We start from the raw sequence: 19000 nt of genomic DNA on the forward strand, positions 1-19000 counted from the left end.
TTTCTATGTTCTGGGGGAATAATTTATTTTAGATCTTTAAGACTTGCTAGAAATTGCAGGCAGGACTTATAATGTCCAGTTCTGTACTGTACAGACTTAAAGTGTTACAAATCTTGTGTCTTTAAGGTAAAGTGCAGTTTAATTCATGGGTTAGGGTGCTGAGTTTCAAGCTGATATTCATAGGAACAAATTTTGCTTAAGTCAGTGATTTACTTTGATTTCTTACAGCTATAATTATGTTACCAATACCACCGCTGTGACTTCCATTGCCACCACGACCACAACCACATTTTAATTTTCTTATGGGGGAAGTGCCAATTCTGTAAAATTTGTTGTATATAACCTCAAAATTTTACACCATTACCACATTTATAATGGTTGACTTATAAGCAGTATTTCATACATAATTTGGAGGAATGTTTATACTTCATTTTTATTCAACATTCCATATTCATAACTCAAAATTAGTTATCACTGACAAAGTGAAAGTTGTATTAACATTTTCATGTACCCACCATCCTGTTTTACATTGTACAAAAAGATTACATCAGAAAATTGAGGATATTTTTCGAACATGTGGCTAACATAAATAATTTCAGGATTCTACATGAGCTGGTTGAGATAGCCCAGTCGGTATAGCAATGGGCTACGGACTGGACGGTCCATGTTTAATTTCCAGCATGGCAAGATTTTTCACTTCTCCATGGCATCCAGACTGGCCCTTTGGCCCACCCAACCTCCTATCCAGTGGGTACCAGGGGTATTTTCCCTGGGGGTAAAGCGGCCAAGGCATGAAGCTGATAACTCGCCTCCATCTGGTGCTGAAGTCAAGAATAGTGGAGCTATACTTCCACTCTCCCATATGCGTTCATGGCATAGAGTTTAATTAGTTAAGCACAGAGACAACTGTACATTTTTTTTTATCTTTTACATGAAGTGATACTACTGACACTTTTACCTCTCAAGTCTGCACATCCGCCATTTTGTTATTACTGATGATAGGAAATAAAAATTATGAGGGTTTTGGCCTCCATGGATATGATACCCATACAAGATATTATCACATATATTACTCAGTTGCTTCAGAACTTGATAGGGAACATGCATGTACAGATGGCATGTTGATTTTATAAACATGTTCTCCACACTGCCCACCCATAGGAAAGGAAAGTAAGCCGATAAATCTTACAAGCAGACAAATGTGAACTGAACTGACATAAAACATACAACATGTTTATGTTATAAATGTAATGCATTCACAGTTAATTTGTTCAAATACTGAATAAAATTTCTTTCCAATTCCTTTAAATATAGTTTATACATATAAAATGTAATTTCAACAGGCCCTGTACGTGTCATTGCGGAGGGTCGTGGTTCACAGCTGCTGGTTGGGACAACCAGGAACTGCATATTGATAGGCAGCTTGGATTTGGGCCTCACTCCAGTTGTTTGTGGCCACACAGATGAGCTGTGGGGTCTAGCCATTCACCCCAGTTTGCCACAGTTCCTCACAGGGGGTCATGATCAATTGGTCACACTGTGGGATTCAATGAGCCACTCAGTGGTGTGGAGCAAGGATGTTGCGGTATGTTAGCAGAGCAAACTTTCTCTTTAAGTTTTCTGCTCCTCACTTTCTTTTTTAATATTCTTTCTATGCAACAAGAACTTCCCAATTCACAGATTCATGTAAGTATGCAAATAAGTTATAAAAGTGGAAAAACTATGTAAGGTTACTGGATGAGTGGAATGGACGAAACGAAAGAATAAGGACTTGCAAAAACAACAGAGAAAGATCAGACACCTGGTATCTAATTTGTGTTCTTTTGTTTTCCTTGGAGGATCAGTCATTGCAAAGAGTGCTTGTGTTAGACTGTTCTGAATTCTGATAATGGCAATCAATAGAGGACCCATCTTTATTCTGGATTTCATATATGTGTCAGTGGGCCCATAATTTCTTTGACAGTGATTTCTTTGTGCCTCTGCTTCATTATCTATTTGTACTGCTTTTAAGTTTCTCAAGTGAAATGTGCATTTTGTAAATTTTGAAAACCATTGAAATAGAAAATCAAAAACACAATCTGTGAAGTGCTGTTTACTTCATTAATAGAAATTCAATAATATGAAGTGAATAAGTATTAGACTTCTTGTGCTTTTTTCTTTTATGGCATGAAGTATGAAGTATGTAAGGTAAACACTTTACAGAAACATTTTGTCTGTCCATGCACACATTTCATCACCAGAACAACTCAGTGGATAATCATGTGATATTTTCAATACATGAATGAAGTTTAGCAGGGGATTTCATTAAGATTAATCTTATTATATGTTATGTTTCACATGTGCAGGAGCCTGTGCAGTCAGCAACATTTTCTTTGGATGGCAGTGTATTAATCATTGGATGTACCACGGGGCACTGGTTTGTCATGGACGCAGAAACCCGAGAAGTATATTCAACGCATACTGATGGAGCAGAACCCATACAGGTACTAGCAACATTATTTGTTAGTTCTGAATTTCTGTGTAATAACAGCTTTTTTTACAACCAACACCTTCTCTTCATCACACATTATATTGCATTAATACATTTTTCAGAGCATGCCTTTTATTTATCCAGCAAACGTTTTTCTTCTCCAGTTTATGCTTATATTTATTCTTGCATTCCATTCTGCCAGATGCCTCCCTTTGTATTTCCTTCAGAATCCTAACCTATTACAGATCATCATCATAAGTTGTGCAGTCTAACTGAAACTTGAACTAAACTGCATGCTGGTGAAACAGTTTTACTCAGGGATATCATTTTTGTTAATTCAGCCATTGCTGTTCTTCCATGTGATAAAAGTCATCCTGTGGCATAACTTCTGACCCCTGCTCAGCATATTTGCCAACACTCTTTCAAAATTGTATCCCCCCATATAATCAATTCACCTTTCTGCACTCTAGGCAGTCTGAACTTCCACTCATCCTGTTTTTTGCTGATTCATATCTCATGTCAGGCTGACTTCAAATGCTGTCCATTTTTTTCTCACTGCTTCAGTTTGATCATTCTGCCTGAAGTAGTCAAAATTATGTGTTCATCCATAATTAACTGATCTCTTCTTGAAAGGCCTCTTTGCCCAGTCTTTTTCACACCCACTAAATAGGAAATAATTTCCTTTCATTATCTGAATGAACCAGAATAATTCTGTTCAGTTCTAATTTTTGATCAGGGTGTGTTTCGGGTAATTTATGGTGCTTGACATTTCATCAGAAAGTTGCACTCTCAACTACAGTTGGACATTGCCCCCCCTTCTCCCAACTCTTTAATTACCTTCTTCATGTCCCTCAAAAATTCCTCCCCTGTTTTCTAAGTGTCTGACTAAACTTCACTCCCATACAATTACAACTCAAAATAAAAATATTATTCTTCCTAAAAAGTCCTCTAAAATCCATACTTCATGGTTGTAAATATCTTGCTCCTCCTCCCTTTTATTGATTTCCTGTTGAAAATGCTTAAAATTCTTTACCACCTCATTACGCTGAACAGTCTTCATACTTTGATTTTCTGTGTGCTACTGCTAGGTGTTAAGACTAGTAATTTAAAGCAAGATGAGTGTGTGTTCATTTTATTAATATCTAATATCATAGGTCTTGCAGATTTTTCATCTACATGAATATCTGATATTTGTATTTATTCCTAGGTTGTGAAGTTCTCACCAGATGGCGCTTTACTTGCCTTAGGATCTCGTGACAATAATATCTATGTGTATCAAGTAAGCGAAGAGGCACGGAAGTATAGTCGTGTGGGACGCTGCATGGCAAGTATAATTTATTTTAACTACTCTTGATAGATGAAGATCTAAATTTAATACAAAATATAAGCCAATGAATTTTTCAAAATGGAGTTCTATTAATCATAACTTATGAAGAATGCCACATGGGTAAAATTAAAAAAAAAAATGTATAGTGTTCAGTAATTCATAAGATTTGCTAAATTACAAGCAGGCTGGTTTCCTTGATGGTCCTATAATTAGCATGCAAATTTAATATTTGAAGAACTCTGGGTTGTATTGTGCCATCAATTTCAGAAATAAAAAAAAATATGTTAATATAATATCAACCTCTTACAAGAAGATGGTAATAGAACCAATTCTTAAAACTTCATGTATTTTAAATAATTTTAAACACTGAACAACATCCAAAAATGACATGTGATGGAACAGCCACAGTTACATACTATTAGAGAAACAAATTGTTCTTGCTCAACACTATATGTAACTCACAAGACATGAGGATCTCACTCTTATGCTCTGTTCTAACATCAAGGTCAAAACACAACATTGCCCTGACCGATGTGCTACTTTTGACAAGTTTGCTGGTTTGTGTACCATCCAGAAAAAGCACTGGGTACCAGCATTTCGAGGGACCCACTTCTTCATCCTCAGCATAGAAGAGTCTGTCCTGAAGATGGGGAGAGCAGGTTCCTCCAAAACACTGGTGCCCATCTAACAAACTAAATGGCTTCAAATCACAGAAAGTTTAATCTGATCAAATTTAACTGCTGGGGCTTTTGATATCTTAATAAATGGAATGCTTTGGTGCTAAGGATAATAATGTCCAAATGATTCAATTGAAAGAATCTACTAACAGCCTATTATATACTTGGTATGGTGATTCTTAAATGTTAAAAGTATACACTTTTGAAGACTCCAGCTTTAGTCATCCCAGCCATTTTCCATACAGCCTAAGCTTATCTCTTTCATTTCATGTAATGGAAGGTAATCCCTTTCACCATAATGAATTATCACAAAGGCGATTTTTTATGTATCTGTATATGTATGTGTGTGTGTATATATATATATAATGTGTTGTTATGTGTGTGATTGCTAAAGCCATCTGTCATTTGTCTGGGAACTTCTAGTGCAACTGCTATAAAATACCTTTACTTTTTCTGTCTCTTTCTTTTCTCCTATAGTATCATGGCAGGTAGCCTTCAGATATTTTTGAGTGCCAATATATGTGTATATTTGCTTCTTTTCCCTATTTGTTGTACTAAAACCTGATGCTGCTGTACTTTTAATACAATATCCCATGATTTTCCTCTCTCATATTGTTCTTGTGATACTCATATCATCAGTTGGCTGTTTGTGACTATGAAATCACTTCATCATCACCTGCTCTTTGTGAGGGAGGTAAACTGAATTACAGAACAAGTTTCACAACACAGTTTTAGTGTGTGACTTTTGTCTATGAAGGAAGGATAAAATATATTAGTATCAAGGAATATGAGGGATGATGAAAAGAACATGGAAAAGTTAAAGTAGAGAAAAAGACAAAGTTGAAAGGGGTGTGAAGTTTTACACATGTATAAGGAAAGAAACTGGGGTTAGTAAGAAAAAAATGTTCGTAAAATTCAAGCGGCTAGCAGAATTTAAATCTCTGAGATGTGTCTGTGAATGTACCAAATTAAACATGATCTTAAATTAAGTTAAAAAGATGGAACTAAAATTGAATGTCTCTTCTCTAAATGGAAGGGTATATGGTTATAGAGAAGAATGGTTAACTAATATGAACAATTAGACAGTATCAGACTTCCAGAATTTTTGCTCCATAAAAACTAAAGAGATATAGAGATAACTATGAAGTTATAATATGGTTGAGCCCACTCCTTGATGGTGGCGATGTGAATGCAGTATTGAGGAAATGTATAATAAAAGAAAGAAAATAGAATAATTGTAAATACCACTACTACTTCCCTCAATATGCTATATTTGAAATTGACCACTTGCTTCAGTTTTCTTGTTTCAAGATATTTTTACTGTTTTCAAAGACTTTGTCCCACTCCCTCTCAGAATAAGAAGCCACTTTTCACAGCCATTTGGAACACTTGTTAAATTATTGTTCGTTAAGTATGTTTTGATTCACAGAGCTCACTTGAAGTAGAGCTGCAGACATGCAAACACATCATCCCTCCAACAGAATGGTTTTAAACTCCTTCCAGAATGTAGTAGAACAGTAAATATATTTTCATATTAAGGTCAGTCTCTGACAAGACAAATAGATGATCTTTTAAATTTGATTGGTTGCTGTCCAGTGATGACTGTGTTACTGTTTCACGCTGGCCCATCACAACAGCCAGAGAGACGACACAGGAGAAGTGCTACATATATCTCACTGCTGGTAGGTGGCAGGGCCTACTGCCATGCCTGTCAGTCTGCCAGAGCCTTGAGTAGTTCTCTTAGCATTGTGTAGTCATCTTCTAGTGTGTGTTGCACTATGCTATAACACCATCTCTTCATGCATTTGCTCACGTGTGAAAAAAAGAGAAGGAAACCAAATTAGGTCGTTTAATGTTGGGAACATTTGTATATGATTTCATGCACTTATAAAAATAAAAACTTGTTATATTTTGGAATGAAAATATGCAACATATATTTTCTAATAGTTATACAAATGCTAGTCTGAATACTAAGGAGTGTGTAATAGCTTGCTTGTTATGCATTTGTATGCTAGAATTTATTCTCTATCAATATTATACTTATTCTGTAGTTTGTAATTACCATTTACAAGGTAGGTCATTGGCTAATTCCAGCTGTGAAGAAAATTTTCCATATTCTATGAAATGACCCATATCATTGTTCCTGGTGGGTTTCTATTGTAAAATTCTTCAGGTTCTCCTGTTTAGTTCTAATTCTAGTAGATGTTTATGCCTCTTATTTTTGTATTCTTCCAAGTTAAAAATTTTCGGACCTTTATAAATTGTACTGCTGTATACATGAAGAGTATTGTTGTCTGGAATGTAATGCTGTGAAGTGTGGAAGGAGTCCACCAGCATTTTGGAGGAATATATTGCCTTCATCTTCAGAGTTGAAGAGTAAGCGAAACAAAAAACCAGCAAAAATAAGCAAAAAGCACAGCTGATTTTTGCATGTGTGGGGCACTCTTTAACGTGAGTAGTCTTGTCATTACTCCGATGACAACCCACTTCTTCGGTACAGTTTCTTGGCCCTGAAAAGGACCGTGGCTGATGAGATGATTGACTGGAGAGGTAGCGCGGCGCGCGCCGGTAAGGAGAAAGGCTAGTGAATGGCGAGTGGCCTGGCCGCAGTGCGGCCGTGGCTGGAGGTTGCTTGGTTGCCGTGCGGCAGCGTGAGTTGGAGGTTGCTTGATCGCTGCGCGGCAAATGGCGGAGGTTGCTGCTGGTGGTGAAAGGCTAGTCGAGCGCGGTTGTAGAAGCCATGAGGCAGTGGCTACGCCAGATGGCCAGTGAGTCGAACCGTAACACGACCACCGGCGAGTCCAGGCGCTGTGCCCCAGTGAGTCGGGTGTGAGAGCGCTGGAGGGCCGAGGCAGTCGTGCCCGGCGCAGCCTGCCTATGTCTCCGAAGACCGAGCGCTGGCGACGAAGCCTGCTGGCTGAAGTTGCTTGCTGAAGTGAACTGAATCGAACTGCATTGAATTCTGGAGTCGCTCCTTTTTATACGCTGGTCGGTGGGGCGGAGCCAAACTCGAAAGTGAGGAGCAAGAATTGATTGGCTAGCGCGCGTAATTGTGTAGACGCGGGCTAGCGCCGAGCGTAGTATAAATGCGATCGTTTGAAGCAATCTGATTGGTTAGCGCGCGTGATGGTGAAAAGCGATGCGAAGAGCGAGCGTTGCAGAAATGCGTGATAATGTGGGATGTTCCCACACATGATTTACTCCTCAAACCTGAATGTGCAGGCAGTGCATTACTGTGCAATGTCACTGGACTTTAGCAGACTACAAGGCATTACATCCCAGAGGCTAGTACTCCTCACAATCATCACTGTGATAATCTGAGATCCAACATTGCTACGAGTATGTACATTGTGCTAGAGGCAGCCACCCATCTTAGGAATTTAATTTCTGTAGTTTCAGTAGTTACTTCTGTTGAGTACCCAGTTTTTACATCCATATGTTAACACCAGGACTGGCATAATTTTATAAAATTTATAATGTGGTTCTGGCCAAATTTTATTTCTTAATCTTGTATTTGTTGTAACAGACCTATATTGAAATTTATGCACTTCATTGTTAAATTCTTGTCACAGTAGTATGACACCCACAGTATGCTGCTTGTTCAGTAATATTATTGTTTACCATTGCCTTTGATTGCAATGAATATTTCCCTTTGAAGGTCATTATTTTTGTTCTCTTCTGGATATATTTCTAAATTATATGTAGTTGCTATATGGTTTAATAACTGAATATTGATTTGTAGATATCTTCTTTGTGCCAATAAAACTTGGTATATCTGCACATAACTGAGGTTGGGATTACTGGGTTTTTGTACTTTGCCCATTGTCTGATATTCTAAGGAACACAGCATTTTAGAAACTGGATCTATTTATGTCCTCAGTTGGGGGGGGGGAGACACCTACTATTTGAGTCCCTTAGAAAGAGCTAACCTGGACAACCTGCATGTATGTCACTATAACTACAGCTATATATATATATATATATATATACCTGAGATCAAGGTGTATCGACAGGAGGTAACAGGAAAGTGTGCAATAAAAATTGTGATAATGCATGTACAGAGCTGAAACTAAGACAGAAAAGAAAGTGAAAAGAAAATGCAACAAGCAGACACAACAGAGTAAGTGTCTCCTGCTCTCTCACCTGAGGATGGAAACATATCCAGTCTGCAAAATGATGTGCTCTTTAGAACGCCAGACAATGAACAAAGGGTGGTGAAAGGGGCACAGTTGTTCCTGTGCTTAAGCACTGAGTGATGAAGATGTAACTTTGAAACTACATGCAGGTGAATGATGACCATCATGCTTTACCCATTTTATCCCTCTCACTTAAGGAAAGAGTCCTGGAACCCTTTAGACAGGAGATTGGGGTGGGCCCCAAAGCTGGTATGGATGTGACAGCAAAGAGAATGGTCCCTTCTGCTTGAAGTTCCACATTGCATGTGTGTAAATTATACATGTCTCGTACATGTAAATATAATTGTGAAGGGAGGTGCATGTTACAACTATGTAACACAAATACAGCATTACTGAATTACAGACTCTGCTAATGTGTTTGTTCAACTAAAGAAGATTAAAATTAGAATCAATAAACAAAATATTTTAGAACTTTCTCTTAATGGACTGCAGAATCCTCCAGTGATCTAATATACACGGAGTGTATCACTTGTGGGTTTAGAAGCATATTACAAAGAAAAGTTACTGGCATGAAATCTGAGGCTCTCATAGCTGTTACTGAATTGTACTATTTTGTGAGATGTGAGGCCATGTATTCTGGTAGCTTGCTTGCTTTTATATGACTTGAGGTTCTCACAGCAGTGGTTATGAACAGGACTGTCTTGTGGGACATAATGCCATGTAGTCCACTGAAAGTGAATCAATGTTTCACAGGAATATATCGCCTCAATATCGAGGGCTGAAGAACAAGCTGAGCAAGAAACCAGCATGAAAGCAAATGGCAAGCTGCTTTCATGCTGGTTTCCTGCTTGACTTATTCTTCAGCTCTGAAGATGGAGGCAATATATTCCTCCGAAACTTTCGTTCACTTTCAGTGGACTACATGGCATTATATGAGAAACAGAAAATAAGTGACAGTGAGACTATGGAGTTCAGAACAGAGATCTTCTACAGGACAAATAATTATGCAGTTAATAACATCATCACACATGTGCATTCTGCCTTACATGCAAGGGCAGTGAAGGGGGGAGTAGCTGACTGCACAGGGCCTCACAGCTATACCAGACTCACAGCAGAAAATGTTCAATTCTGAATTGTTCACAGTTTCATTTCAGTATGTCAGTGTTTATGAATTTATGTGCAGAATATTTTTTAGAAGGTTTACATTCTAATGACTGTTAAATGGACTGAGTTTGTTTATAACCAATATTTAGAACAAGTTAAATACTATGTGTTTTATCATAAACAAATGACAGTGGTGAAGGCTCATAAGAAGTAAGGGTGGAAGCTACTGCTGATAATAGTTAGGCACTAAGGTTTAGAGGGAAGAAACATTACTAATTGCTACACTGGTTTAAGCCATTGTTTAATTAAATCAGGTCAGCTAAATGTTAAATCCCACTGTTTCTTAGGGACAGTGTGTTATTTTTTTGGTCTATGCAGAAGACGCAGTGGTTTTTCATATTGTAAAATAATCTGTATTTGTTAAGTGTACATCATATGTCAGGTTTTAGAAGGAATTCTGATATGAAGAAAATTCATGTCTAGTGCCTAAAGAAAGAAAAGGTGGATTGGAGGAAAATAATAAAGAATTAAGTAGAGCACTTTTTAAGAATTGGAAAGAAATGAGAATTCAAACTTTGGTTTAAGAGATTTTAGTAATAATAGAACTGGGCAGCAGGTGAAGATTAAGCATTAATCTTCTTGGTTAGTTCTAAAGGGTTCTAACGATGGTGGATGACATACAGAATTAATGGGTTTTTGGACTTTTTCCATCGTCCGAAATTCTAGGTAACAGAGGACACAACGTTCCGGAAACTGGATGTTTCCGTCTTCAGGTGAGAAAGGAAGACACCTACTCAGTTTGACCCCTTAGAAAGAGCTAATCTCAATCACTGGAATCCAGATCCAGTTTCCAAAACGTCATATCCTCTATTACATAGAATTCCAGAAGATGGAAAAAGTCCAAAAATCCCGTAATTCTGTGTGATTAATCTTCTTATGGTGTAGTCATAAGCAAATCATTTCAAACTAAAAGAAACGATGTTAGTTCAGTGGTGATTGAGGAAAACCAAAACTAGATGCTGTATCAAATATGATGCTGCAAAGAAAGTGAATCTGAAAAATTTCTGCCAGCTGTAATTCAGACAATTGAGTTATACTGCTGAGTGATTCACAGTGATGTAGTATAGTATGCAAGGGCCAATATATACCCTCACATGAGTGATGAATACCTGTAGAATGATAAGAATAGACATTAAGTAATTTTTACTGCAACAAAATTTTAAAACTATAGAGAACCAGGACCAGGGTTGGTTAGTGCACTCACAGTGCAAGAACTTCATTTACTGTTTTTCAAATTGAATACTTTCAACAGTACAAATATCTGTTGTGTTAAGTGGTGATGTGATTGGAAATATAGAAAGACATGAAAATAGTCAAGATTTCATAGAGTGCATGTTAAAGTGGCTGGAGTAGAAGCAATAACTAGCAGTTATGAATATCAGCTTCACATTTAGGAAGCCAAAAAGCAAGATTTATTGAAAAGACTGATTAAGTACTACATAGTTTTTGGCATCTGTACTTTATATCGATCATGTAAATGAAAATGATATCTGTGAAATTCAAAATGAACTGACAGGGTTGATGAAAAATAAATTAAGGAGATAATAGTGAACAAGATCAAATATATCATTTTGCCATTACTGATATTGTGCAGATAACTCTGATTCTGAAATTCATCAATTTGGAGAAAAATTTGTTAAGTGAAATAACTGCATCTACATTTGTTTTATTGCTCATAAGTTACACAAATGCATGAAAAGAATGATGCAATAGCTGTACCACAGTTACTGAATTAATTAATATTGTAGAAATTAAATTCACCTGAATATCTTACATGAAATATTTCATCAAGTGGGCTTGCTGATCTATCTCACTAATGGACTCATAATTCTCTATGCTTCCCCGGCATTGCATGATTTTGAATGAGCTGCACTACAGGGAGAAAAAGAGTTCTTGAGAGCTTGTTATATGCTACATTCACTTTGTTACTTGCATTTCCAGTGCACGAAACTGAGAGAGTGACTTCAGCAGAATGATAATCATATGAACAGTTGCCTATATCTCAAGTAGCAGGGCTATATTAATCAGTAAACTTCGATTACACCTAAGTGTCACTTTTATTATTTGCAGGGTCACTCAAGCTTTGTCACACATCTTGATTGGTCTACAGATAGTCAATACATTCAAAGCAATTCTGGGGATTATGAGCTACTCTACTGTAAGTTAATTTAACATCCTCAATAATAGTTAGGATGAGCTCATGTTTATAAATAGAAACACCAAATTCTTTCCTTTAGAATGTTAAGCAGAAGTTCACTATTACATATATCATATTTTTTTCTTTTAGGATTATAAAGATAATTAAGAGTTAGAACTGCCACCTTTCATTGCCCATAATTAAGTGTTTCTCCCCCCAGAGTGTGGTGTGTGTGACTTACAGAGTAATTATGGAAAATATCATTGTATAATTATAAGATTTTTCTATCTTTAGTTATGAACACATTGCTTCATGCTCTTTTCACCCACAGGGAATGCTGGTTTGTGTCGCCAAGTACCTCAGTCATCACAGCTGCGTGACGTGGAATGGGCCAGTAACTCATGTACACTGACTTTCAGTTCTCTTGGTATCTGGCCGGAAGGTGCTGATGGTACAGATGTGAATCACTGCGACCGTTCGCATAATGGAGAACTAATGGCAACTGCAGATGATTTTGGGAAAGTTAAGCTATATTCATACCCTGTAATTCAACCCAGGGTAAGTAGGAGCAAAGTGTAATGGATGACGGCTGTTTCTTAATGTCACTATCTCAGCTGGATAAGTTATAGATTGTTGAATAGGAGGATGATTGTTAATGATGATTTGGAAGGACATAGTCTTGGAGTGACTTAGAAAACTCTTGAAGAAAGTCACTTAGATATCTGTCTTTTTCAAGAGGAAAACAGGCTTCTTCCAGAAGGAAACAGTACTGCAAACTGCAATTGACAAAAGCATCTGTATAAGTATAGCAGTCCTCCTGTAACTCTGTCAGGAAAGAAAAAGTCATAGTCACACTCCTTTGGATTTGGGGCACTCGAACTCACAGATATTCGTCAGGTGGTGGTCCAGTACTTATTTCTGTATGCTGTGACTTACCCCAAACAGTTAAAATTCTCTCTTTGGGTGAAATTTTGATATTCTCTTGAATAGTTTCCCAAGCTTTATTAATTTCCACCTCAGCATATAAATTTTCCAAAGCTGCATACATATTAGAGATTTCAACACAATACTGCTCTTTACCTCTTTTATTTCTCAAGATTGAACCTCTCAATATGAAATCTGCATTGTTTGTTTACTCATTGCCAGTCTCTCCCTAACTTTTGCCACCATCAGATAGTGGTCAGTATCATGAGCTGCTTCCCTGAATAATCAGACATCAAGTAAACTTGACTGCCATCTCCCATCTATCAAAGTATGGGCAACTTGATTGTGAGTCTTTCCATCAGGAAATGTCCAAGTAAATTTATGAATGTTACAATGTGGGAACATTGTACTTTCTACAGTCAGACTTTTGAATGTGGCAAAGATTACTACTCTGACTTCATTATCATTACTAATTTCGTGTAAACTCATTCCCAATTGTTGGTCTGAAAATGTCTTCCCTACCTAATTTGGCATTGAAATCTCATAACAAAGTGCTCATATGGTATTTAGGGAATTTATGAAATACACAGTCTAATTCCTAGTAGAAGATATCCTTCATACTGTCACGTATTGGGTATGTAACACGAAAATAACTTCATGCTGTTTTGGATCTAGCAAATTTATTCCATATTCGTTCTTACAGTTACACAATTTACAATCTCACAGCTACTGCCATCGGCAGTATCACAAGTACTTATCCTGCTGGAGTCCCTGCCATGCACTCGATACGACCCGACTTGGCGACTGCTGGATTTCCACTGCTCTCGGCAACTTCACGATCCACACTGTGTCATTCCTAATCACACAATCTGGCTCACACACTGCTCAGCCGGCCTTTTATACCGTTCCCTGTTGCCCTGTGTTAACAGCGGTGTCCCCTGTTATGTCACAGTGGGAAGCGCTGTTACATCACCGTGGGGGGGGGGCAGAGTGTTTACTGGCCTGGTACCATAGCAGCGGCAGCAGTTCCTATGCTGTTACATCACCACGGCAATGGTTGCCTGACAGAGTTACTCTTCTGTTACATCACTGTGGGGGAGGAAGTGTTTACCAAGCGTTGTGTAATGATGGAAGGAGTGGGGGTATGTGACGTCACTCATGAGAACACAGAGTTCACGTGACTCCTACTACCTGCTGCGCCATCCATGTCACAGTATCATCAATTTTATCCTCTCTTGGGCCATGAACATTCAGAACAATGATATCACACCAGCGACCTCTCAGTATTATGTATAACATCCTATCACTAACAGACTCCAGCCTTTTAACTACTGAGATGATTCTCTTTTGTACAAAAAAAAAACCTGTACTTAATTCATGATTCTCATTCCCCTTTCCATAGAAAATTCACCTGCTGGTTTGGTGCTACCTCTGTCCCATTTGACCTCCTATACTCCCACTAAATCTAACTTATATTTTTGTAGTTCTTGCACAACTGTCATGAACAAACCTGCCCTATACAGTCTTCTTACATTGCATGTACCAAATCTCATGTCCATTTTCCTTGGTTTAGCTCATTTATCCAATGAATCCATCGAGGTCCAAGGCCCTTTGTGACATTTCGTAACAAGCTTATTTTTTACAGTGAGGATATGTTAGCCCCATGCCCAACACAAAAAAGAAATATATATAATTTCCCTTCCTTTTTTGTTTTCCTCCAGGTGCCCTAAATTTGAATCCAGGAGCTGCAGTGGTGAGGTTTTTGGATCGATTACATTCAGCTTTGGGGTTTCCAAAATTTTTGTTGAGCTTTTGTAAGAAAGAGCAAAATTCAGTTCTTTTTCATACACTGATGAAGGTAATTGGGTTAATGCTCCAGTTCTGTCTTTCTATTGGACATTTTTCTTGTGGTGTTGCAGTCACTGTGCCACACATATGGAGGCCACAGCAGTCACGTAACTAATGTCTCATTCCTACATGATGACTCACGACTCATCTCTACAGGAGGTCGCGATACAAGTGTGATGCAATGGGCACTCTCCTAATTGGGTCTCACAGAAGAAATCTTATGTGAAAGTACTACTACATGGAAACACTCTCTTCAGAAGAATATGTAGTCTGAACAAGTTATAAAGATATGCTATATAGAAAGCAAGACAAGACACATAATGTACTATCTAGCAAGAAAGAAAGAAGCAGATACTTGTCATAGGCAAAGTATAGAATCCAGCACTGCAAAGAATACCTCAGAACATCATGCACTGTTTGGAAAGTTTAACGTTTCTAGGAATGCTGTGTAATACCAAACATGATTCTGGCAAGGTGTTATAACTGAAAAAGCAATATCACTTAGGTCTGTTGCTACTCAGCAGTCAGTTGGAACTGGGCAAGCATTGTTAAAATGATCATGCAAAACAGGGCATCAGAATAAGAAATGTTTGTTGGAAACAAGTTTTTATATCACTGTAAATGCCAGGCCAGTGTGCCATGTTGCAACAAGCAATGTTACAAAAAACTAAGGCATGTGTATTATTTTGCTGGTAAGCTTTGCTAATAATTACTCATGGTTTTGGCATCAGTCTTAAATGTTATTTGAGTTGGTCATGTTGCAATGAGTGAAGTCATTTCCTCTCCAAATAGTCACCAACTTAATAAGATCTTTCATTACATCATTGATAATTAATGTTTATAATAATAATAACAACATACTTATATTTCAGTAGCCCCCACCTCCTCCATTCATCATTCAGCATGTCAGTGGTTTAAAGAACAAATATTGTGTGTCCATTGTCCAATATACAGGTCACTGGTGTACTTAAATTAAAGATGCACAAACTCAGTGTTCTGGTTTGACTATATTTTCAGGCCTTTCTCCATCACCAAGGTTATGCCTGGACTTATGGTTATTGTGCATAACCCTTCAATGATACAGCAGTTACACATAAATTCACAGTAGCAGTACAGAGAATTTAAAGTGTGAAATGGGTGCATATTAATTCTCTAGTCCTTTGTATCTGCACCTCGTTTGGTTAGTGGTTTAGTGATGTTTTACATATTGCAATGCAACAAAAATCATTTTGAAAATTTATGAATACAGTACTTATTTGTATGAATTCATTAATTTGTTATATGTTTTACAATTTCTAACATTTAAGGTAAATATAAAGTTTGGAAAATATGAAATATTTAATACAGATGACTGAGTTATGTAAGAGAAAATGTCTTACCTCTATAGATATCAAAGTGACATTGCAGTAATATTTTTCTACCCTTGAAGCCTGACACAGTCATACTTTGAATAAGTTTGTTGTTTTAGCTGCCTTAATCACTGGATTCATGTATACTATGTAACATAAACTGTCACCTTCATCAACACATCTGCTTGAATCACTGTTCATCACACTAACCTCCATGCTAAAAGCATTACTACATACAGTGTCCTAGGAGGAAGTGACCAAATTGAAGGAGGTTATTAATCAGATCATTCTGGATAAAAAAAATTAAATGAATACATAATACATAAGGAGATATAGTTTGTTAAAGATTATTATGGATATAATTAAAACAGACAGAATTAAAATATCTGAAGATCATGGATATATTCAAACTATGCACATTCGACTTCAATACATCGTCAAAGGCGCACAGTTCAAAGACAGAGGCCATCTTGAAACAACTTAATTTTGTGTATTTCATTATGTGCACTGTCCTTAATGATCTTTAATAAACTGTAACTCCTTACTTGTTGCAAACAGGATACATTTTCATATGGCTTTTTTTTTTTTATACAGAATTACTCAGTTAATAACCTTCAATTTGGCAACTTCCTCCCTATATACCATAAGGCTCCGAAGCAAAACTACTTTACCTTTCATAAGAAATACTAAGTAAGCCAGCTTTGTGTGGTACTGTTTGAAATATGGATAAACACAGATGCAGACATCTTCAAGGGCGACTTTTGATAGGCCACTGGTTTTACTCTCCAAAGTCAAACTGTAAGATACGAACTACTTGTGATGTTGATCAACAATGATTTGATGTTGATTCTGGATTTATATCTTATACTGCATGAATGAGACTTCTTATGGAATGTTCTTGACACCTTATATTATATTTATCTGAGTGTATCCCCACATGATCAATGAAATTGAAGACATTCACGGTACTTAGGCTTATTAAGCAGAAGAACAGTTTGTTGCTCAATTTCCATGTTTTCTGGGAGAATCTACAAGGGAGTACCATCATAACATTCATATCCACAAAACCTGTGTTCTTATTGTTGGATTCTAAGCACAGAAGTTTTAATGCGTTCCTTTTCTCTGTAACATAATGACTGGATACAGAGAGGTGATGTATGTTAGTGACAAGATGTATTTCCCGTTTGTCTTTCAAAGAGCACTGGTGCCTTCTTTTACATTACAAGTGATATCATCTGTCTTCAATTTCAAGTTCTCTTGCACAAAGTGTATTGGCATACCCTTCCTAATGTGATAAGCAGTCTTACATCAGAAAAATAATTATCCATTAAGACTTATGTCCAACTTCCTCAATTTTTATTGTCAGCTGCAACAGCATTCACATGTTGCTTTCCTAGATAACATGACATGTCATATGACTGCCTATTTTATCTTTTCTAATGGCTTTTTCAGTTCTTTTATGTCGTTCATTTGTTGTGCATGTTAAAATGGAAGTATTCTTAGGAAACTAATAACAAAAATAACGATGTGCCTAACGGCACAGAAGACAAAGTGTACAGTGTGGTGGTCTCCCCCCACACCCAAGAAAAAAAGTTGCCTGATTATGGTCCACATGTAGCTGAAACATGTTGCAACAAGGAATGAATGTATAACTTTAATGACATTTTAAAGTATTTAACAAACACTTTTAGTGTATTAAATATATTTTAATGTCTTTTATATGAGATTATTATTGCATTATAAATGGTATACTTACCATCTGAAAAAGTGTAGCAACTGGCTATGGGCTGGATGATGAGGGGTCAGAAATAAAGTCCCAGTGGGGTCAAGATGTTTCTCTTCTCCACGTGTCCAGACCAGCTCTGAGGCCCACCCAGCCTCCTATCCATTGGATATTGGGGCCTTTTTCCCTAGGAGTAAAGTAGCAGGGGCATGAACCTGACCACTCCAGCTAGTGCCAAGATCGAGAAATTGTGGATCTATACATTCACTCCCCCATGCCTTCATAGCATAGTGCTTAATTAGTTAAGTGTAGAGGACAACATTAACTTTTTACCTTTACCTTTGAGGACTGGTCAGAAACAGTAAAATGATGAAAAGTCTTCAGCAGTGTGAGGTGCAACAATGAAATTCAAAATTGATTTGGTAGCAGTGAACAGATGCAACTGTTTTTCTGTTATGCCACACTTGATTTGCTTGAACATTGTCATCACTGTATTCTGATAAACCAGTGTATATTCCCAATCAGAATCATCTAAGGTAAACTGTTCTTCAGAATCAAAATAAAAAACCAATTCTTCAGTCTCATTTCTCTGATATTATGTGGACACTTCACCATGTTGTTGTGCAAAACTTGAGATACAATGAACTGAAGACTATTAAGCTCATAAATGTAAGATGTACACCATTTCACAGCAGGAGGTCTGTCAGGTAAAGTAGAAGCTTCAACATTTAGCGGACCCACTTTCTATACACCAAAACTGAAGACTTATTTTTAGTATTACATGGTTGAAATACTAAGCACTTACACGAGGCACAGATCACAGTAGTTGGTACAGTTACCAACAATCCTGATTAAAGCCTTTCACATGACATATGAAGAAACAGAAACGGTTAAAATCAAAAGAGACATACAGTATTTGTGCTTTATATCATCAATAAAAACTATGTTTTCCTGAACTTTAACTATTTAATCAATTTATGGCCCCACTGTAGTGCTTAATGGAAGACATCAGTTTTGGTGAAGGAAGATAACAAATTGCCAGGATCAAGTTTGGTATTCTGTAGAGTGCCTAGGAATTTTACTAAATTTCTAAGTAATGTATATATTAATAAAATCATTATATTTTATATTTTACCTAAAATGGGCAGGCACGTGTAATGGTTAGTTAATATGTAGAATATTTAGAATTCAGACTTTGCCTGCGACGTGTGTAAATTGTTTTATAATAGCAACAGTATTCAAGTG

At 37.1% G+C, this 19000-nt stretch overlaps 1 protein-coding gene across 9 annotated transcripts in view; it reads left to right on the top strand.

Moving 5' to 3' along the window:
- The window catches only part of LOC111862253 (echinoderm microtubule-associated protein-like 2), a 110423-nt gene extending 92794 nt beyond the window's left edge, over window positions 1-17629 (top strand). For all 9 annotated transcript variants that reach the window (XM_023847479.2, XM_023847487.2, XM_023847485.2 and 6 more), the window contains 6 exons: window positions 1344-1585; window positions 2346-2483; window positions 3678-3794; window positions 11845-11932; window positions 12243-12469; window positions 14755-17629. In XM_023847479.2, coding sequence (XP_023703247.1) covers window positions 1344-1585; window positions 2346-2483; window positions 3678-3794; window positions 11845-11932; window positions 12243-12469; window positions 14755-14880 — 938 coding nt within the window. In that variant the 3' untranslated portion in view covers window positions 14881-17629. The remainder of the gene's footprint in view (window positions 1-1343; window positions 1586-2345; window positions 2484-3677; window positions 3795-11844; window positions 11933-12242; window positions 12470-14754) is intronic.
- The last annotated feature ends 1371 nt before the right edge of the window (window positions 17630-19000 follow it).

This window comes from Cryptotermes secundus, unplaced genomic scaffold (assembly GCF_002891405.2).
Source record: "Cryptotermes secundus unplaced genomic scaffold, Csec_1.0 scaffold88, whole genome shotgun sequence".
Classification (NCBI taxonomy): Eukaryota; Metazoa; Arthropoda; class Insecta; order Blattodea; family Kalotermitidae; genus Cryptotermes; species Cryptotermes secundus.